The 6,000-nt window shown below is 46.3% G+C and overlaps 1 protein-coding gene across 2 annotated transcripts in view; it reads left to right on the top strand.

Annotated features, from left to right (window-relative positions):
* The first annotated feature begins 278 nt into the window (after window positions 1–278).
* GPR55 (G protein-coupled receptor 55) overlaps window positions 279–6,000 on the top strand; it is a 43,564-nt gene continuing 37,842 nt past the window's right edge. The window contains exon 1 of one of the 2 annotated variants that reach the window (XR_008295607.1): window positions 279–538. Coding sequence is in view for 1 of the 2 variants with exons in the window: in XM_053215939.1 (XP_053071914.1) it covers window positions 520–538 (19 nt within the window). In the remaining variant the exon portion in view is untranslated. The remainder of the gene's footprint in view (window positions 539–6,000) is intronic. The other variant, XM_053215939.1, reaches the window with a different exon arrangement.

The following is a 6,000-nucleotide window of genomic DNA, read 5'->3' as shown; positions in this document are numbered from 1 at the left end:
AAAGTAGATTATGACTGGGGCGCCTGGGGGGCTCAGTCGGTTAAGCAAGCATCAGAACCAGACTCAGAATGACAATGGTTTTGGAATTACCAGGTAGGCAATCTGAAATAACTGTGATTAATGGGTTAAGGGCTCTAAAGGGAGGGGGAGACAGCCCGAAAGAAAGCGGATTGAAAGCCTGGAGGCGTTGGAATGTCTCCTTGCCCCTCTCCCAGGGCAGATAAGGCTCTGGTAAAGCAGTTCGCCTGGATTCAGGCCTTTGTTAAGGAGAACAAGATGCTCTGCTCTTTCAAAACCGTTACATTCTCCCTGAGTGTGTTTGAAAATGGTTACTTTTCCCTCCCCGTGCTTGACGCCTGGAGAAGTTTCCCTACTTTCACAGTGAGAGCCTGGTGGGGCTCCTGGAAGTAAATAAACCCGGGAAAGTATTCCAGGGGCTTGTAACCTTCAGGCTAGTCTGCACCCAGCCTCTAGCAATTCATCAGACTGCTTGAGGGGTCCTACGGATTGCCGGCTCCCATGGTGACTTCTGTTCCCGGTGAGTCTCGCTTCTCTGTATTCCCCCCTCTCTCCGGATTTCGGGCTGGTGCTTCACCCTATGACCTCATTTCTCCCATGCATCTAAGAAAAGCTGTTGACTTGCAGCCTGTTCGCGGTTTTTTTCTCTTGAGGTTGGAAGTAGTTGACCTCCCAGCGCTCCACATGTAAGAGTTGTCTTGCGGTGGCTTTTTGTTATTCCGAAGTATACAGTTTTGCCCTGCAGTTCCGTCTTCCTACTAATTCTTCTTTGTTTCCTTTTTAAAGGCATTTCCCCCCTTCTGCCGAAGACTATAGGGAAACAGACATGCAGTAACAAGCGTCAGAAGCGTGAGAAAGTTATAAAGGCCCAGAATCTTATAAACTGTCTCAGAGTAAGGACTTTGTGGTCTGTGATTCTGACTTCCCCTTCTGGAAATTTGTCGAAGCGTCAGTAACTTCTTGTGTATCTGGCCTTAGGGAAGGTGGCCACTTCTCTTGCTCTGCTGACAGGGCATTTCTTAGCTCGGCTTTCTCAAAAAGTGTTTCTTGTGTGTTTCCTTGTCTCGCTGTTACCTTGTAAAGTTTGAGGCCCCAGGCTCAGTCTCTGTCCTTGAGAGCCACCTGCAGTCTTGCACAAAGCCAGGCTGTGATTCGGACTCTGGGAAAATGGACCGTCGGTTGAACTGCATTCTTTCCCCCAGTTGGTTCGGTGTAGAACGAATCACCTATGTCACTAAAAGGCCACTTACCAGCACATAAGCCCAGGCATGTGTCCACGTGTTGCTCCTCTGGGCCTGGCTCTAACAGGGACAGATGGCTCTGAAGAAGAGCTTTTCTGACTCTGTCAACTAGAAATTTGCCCACACTGTCGATGCGTGTTCATTGTAGAAACCTTGGGAAATACAGACAAGTATAAAGGGGAACATAAAAATGATCCATGATCCCACAGTCACTATTTTTAGTCCTTTGGCCTTTTTACTATGCATGGCTAATACTCAGGGGGAAAGGATGAGGAGTTCTCTAGGAATCAGCAAAAAAATCAAGGACAGCTACTACCCGAATTGTTGTATCTATATACAAAAGAGGATAACACAGTGGTTTAGGAAAGTGGCCGGGCAGGAACACAGCCTTTTTGGTCAGTTGTGTCCGGGTTCCAGATCTCAGGTCTGTCACTTACTGGATGACCTTGGGCAAGCTGCCTCTCGGTGTTTCAGTGTCCTCATCTGCAAAACGAGACTAACACCAGCTAGCCCCCGGGGGGTTGGAGTTAATTAAATGATCTCGTGTACCTAAACTGCTTTGTACAGTGCTGGGAGCAAAGTACTCAATAAATGGATCTATTGGAGGGAAAGAAGCGTGTACCGACATGGTGCCTGATCATACTTCCAGCCGACGATTTCCTGCCGTTTTAAATGGGATTTATGGCAATTAGAGCCCCAGGTTCCCAGGTTCCAGCGCGTCTTCACAGAGGAATGCCAGCTAATAAATAAAGGAGGAATAATAGAATTGGGTAATCACCATTCTGCAAAGACTCCCATAATGACAGATTCAGTCAACATCATCAACCTTTGCCAAAGCCATTGAGCAAAGCACCGTTGGGTACGGGATGTTCACGTGGCATGAAAGTATCTCTTGGCAGGTTACGTTTTGGTAACAGTGGAGAGTTCTGTCAGACCTCGCCTTAACTAGACGTGCAAAATGAGCTTCATAAATAACGGGACAGACTAACATTATGTGCCTCCTGATGTGATCTATTAGGAAAGGGCACAACCTCACCTCGGTAGCATCTTGCCCCAAATAGTTAATCTGAATTATATCATGAGGAAGCCACTGGGTAAACTGAGATTGAGGGATAGTCCACGAGACTCTTAAAGAATGTCAATGTCGTGAAAGACCAAAAGAGGTGGAGGGACAGCTCTACGTGAAAACCCATTAAACAGTGTGGGAACCTTGACTGGCTGCCACATGGTATTTTTTTTCCAAAAAGGATATAAATGACATTTAGGAGATGATTGGGGAAATTTGAATAAGGACTGACTATTAAATAATATTATTGTGTTCCTGCTATTATCGGGTGTGGTGATGGTATTTTGGTTATATAACAGAATGTCCTTCTTTTTGTAGAAGCAAGTCAAGTATTTAAGGGTGAAAGCGAGCTTGTGTCTGCAATTTACTTCCAAAGTGTTCAGCAAAAAAAGGTGTGGGTATACACATATATGTGTATATATATAAAATTGGTGACAGGTAACCAAGTATTTGTGTCTTTCAAGTTTTTTGCAAGTTTGATATTTACAAAAACTAAAAGTTCATAATAAAACCTAGCTTCCAGATGAATGCTAGGACAAGACTTCCCACTGGCCTAGGCATTGGGTGTCCCTCCTAAGGAAAATTAGAGAGCATTTGGTGTAAATGCTGAGGCATAATTTTTTCTGGTTGCATTTTCCTGTGTGTCTCCTTCCTCTTCTTCTTTTTAAAATGTTTATTTTATTTTTGAGAGATAGAGCACGAGCGGGGGAGGGACAGAGAGAGAGGGAGACACAGAGTCTGAAGCAGGCTCCAGGCTCTGAGCTGTCGGCACAGAACCCGACGTGGGGCTTGAACTCATGAACCGTGAGATCATGACCTGAGCCAAAGTCGGACGTTCAACTGACCGAGCCTGGTGTTCTTTTTCTGTGTGTCTTCTTTATGAACATCTGGTCCATAAAAGGTGAAGTGTAATCATTCTCTACACTTGAATTGTGTTTGGTCTTGCTTTACAGTTCCAAGAAGATTTCCATTGAGCTAATGTTTCAAAGGCCCCCAGGTAGTGATACTACTAATGTGTCGCTATATTTGGGCACTGGGACTGTCTCAAACAGGCTCAGGAGAGGGTGCAGTGAGAAGAAGCCTGTGTTTATATTGTGGAAATTTCACAATTATGTGGGAAGAACAAGGCGTCTGTGTGACAGCCGCTTTCCTTCCCAAGAACATCGGATCCCCTGTCATACGTGCTCCTAACAATGACTCAGACCTGTTGTCACATCAAGGAAACGCAGCAAGTGGGAGGTTAAGATCTTTCTAGTGGGTAATGCCTGAAGAAATAACACATAACAGCTAGACGACTAGCCACGTAGGCTGGTTTGTATTGTCTTACACGATGTCAGTAGCGGATTCCGAATTATTCTTTTCTTTGCCCCTCAAAGCAGATGGAGATTATCATTTCACAGGAAGCATGACTGAGATGGAATGTCAGCTCTTGGTGACAGAGGAAATTACTGTCACGTAGTACATGGAGAAGGATAGTGGAGGGAGTTCAAAAGATGAATCTGTCGCTAACTGCAACTGCATCAGGGACTGGCGTATTAGGTTCTTTTTACTTGCCAGTTCCAATTATTTGCTGACGACTGGTCTTGGAGGACTAGGTTAAGAAGGACTCCTGGCTCAGGCAGGCAGAGTGCGGTAGCTGACTAGTGATGTTTGTGTTACGATTAAAAAATATATATTTATTTATTTATTTTGAGACACAGAGAGGGGGGCATGGGAGAGGGAGCTTGAGCAGGGGAGGGGCAGAGAGAGAGAGAGAGAGAGAGAGAGAGAGAGAGAGAATCCCAAGCAGGCTCCACACTCAACGCGGAGCCCGGCTCGGGGCTCAATTCCACAACCATGAGATCGAGACCCGAGCTGATCAAGAGTCGGACACTTAACTGACTGAGCCACGCGGGTGCCCCTGTGTATGATTTTTGAAAGACTACCTTGGTTTGCGTGTCACGCTCGCCATCTTTGAGTTCCCAACACAGACTACATTGAATGCTTGAGAAACACTGAAGCCTTCAAAAAAGCATTTATTAAAGTAATGGATCATAACAATATCTAATATTTGTGAAACATTTGCAGTGGGCCGGGCAGTAACCTAAATGTTGTGCATGGATTAACTTAATCGATCCTCACCACGATTGATGAGGTAAACGCCATTCTGATGCTCGCGTTGCAACCAAGGAACTGAAGCCGGCTTCCTCAGGTCTTTGCTCACTTTGTCAGTAAGCTTTTTCTGGTTATTGTATTTCACATTTCAACCCCCATCACCCTTCTCTGCTTTAGTTGTCTCCTTGGCACCTGCCACCCTCCTGACCTTGTATATATGTTAGTTAGTTATTGTCTGTCTTCTCTCCTTGGAATGTAAGCTCCTGGAGGGCTGGGATTTTTGTTGGTTGGATGATTTGGTTGGGTTTGCCTACTGCTATATTTCTAGCAAAATTTCTTCCTTTAAAAATATTTGTTTTAAGTTTATTTATTTATTTAGAAATAAACAGAGGCAGTGTGAGTAGGGGAGGGGCAGAGAGAAAGGGGGAGAGAGAGAGAGAGAGACAGAGAATCTCAAGCAGGCTCTGCACTGTCAGCACAGAACCCGATGCGGGGCTCTAACTCACGTCCTGCGAAATCATGACCTGAGCCAAAGCCAAAAGTTGGACGCTTAACTGACTGAGCCACCCAGGTGCCCTTCTGGCACCTTTTCTAAGTCACTGCCTGGCACTTTATAGGTGCTCAATAAATCATTGTGGAATTAAAGAATGAGGCTTAGAGTAGTTAAATACCTTACCCCGAAGGTTATATAGCCACTTAGTGTGACAGGTGAGGGGGCAGGGGAGAATCTCATGGTTGGCTTTCTGTTGGGCAGTTGAAAAGAATACCAAATATGGCAAAGAGCCCCAGAGACCACAGAGAATATGAGGTTTACAGATTTTGAGAGGAAATTGGAGAGGAAGGGGCTGGTCTTCCAGCCAAAGAGGCTTCCGGACTGACAGAGCAGGAGCATCTTGGGTATGAGGCGCTAGGTTGTCCACACTGGGGGGGCTTCCACTGAAGAGAGGCGAGGCTGGAAATTGCAGCCTGCTGGGATGGAGACAAAGGAGGCTTCCTGGGTGGGGACACCTGGGGCCATGTGGGTGCCCAGGCTGTTCACACTCACACTCCTCTCTCCGAGGATTTTGTTTTTTGTCTCAAGAACAAATAAATTGGGAGATGTTGACAGTGCACAGAAGCTACTAGGAGGCTTCTGCCAATGACGTGGAAAGAAGGGAAATAAGACTGTTGTCCGAAAGCTAGGGGTTAAAATCAACAGATAATGGCATCTAAGAGCCCTAAGTTAAGTTTCCTTCAGGAGACCGAATGGCTCCTGGGCCAGAACAAGGGCTTGGCTGTCATTGTGAGAACACTGAAAAAGGACAATTGTCACGGATGGGCCACTGGCAGCCCCATCTACACTCTGTCGGGGGTGGGCTGGGGGAGACCAGGCCCATGGGTATCCGTAGCCTATCTGATGCCAGGGGAGGCTCTTGTGGACGCGATTGTCAGGCTGTGTAGCCATGGTTGGAAATAGTCAAATCACAGAACTTGCTCAGACGCCTTCTGGTTATGATTTCACTTCCTGGGGATCTCGGCTCAAGTGGAACAAGGCCTTCTCATCAGAAGGTCCTGCAGCCTTGGGAGCTGTGGTTCTCAGAA

This window comes from Acinonyx jubatus, chromosome C1 (assembly GCF_027475565.1).
Source record: "Acinonyx jubatus isolate Ajub_Pintada_27869175 chromosome C1, VMU_Ajub_asm_v1.0, whole genome shotgun sequence".
NCBI classification, from domain to species: Eukaryota; Metazoa; Chordata; class Mammalia; order Carnivora; family Felidae; genus Acinonyx; species Acinonyx jubatus.
Note: the sequence above shows the minus strand (reverse complement) of the source record. Positions and strands in the feature narration are given on the sequence as shown.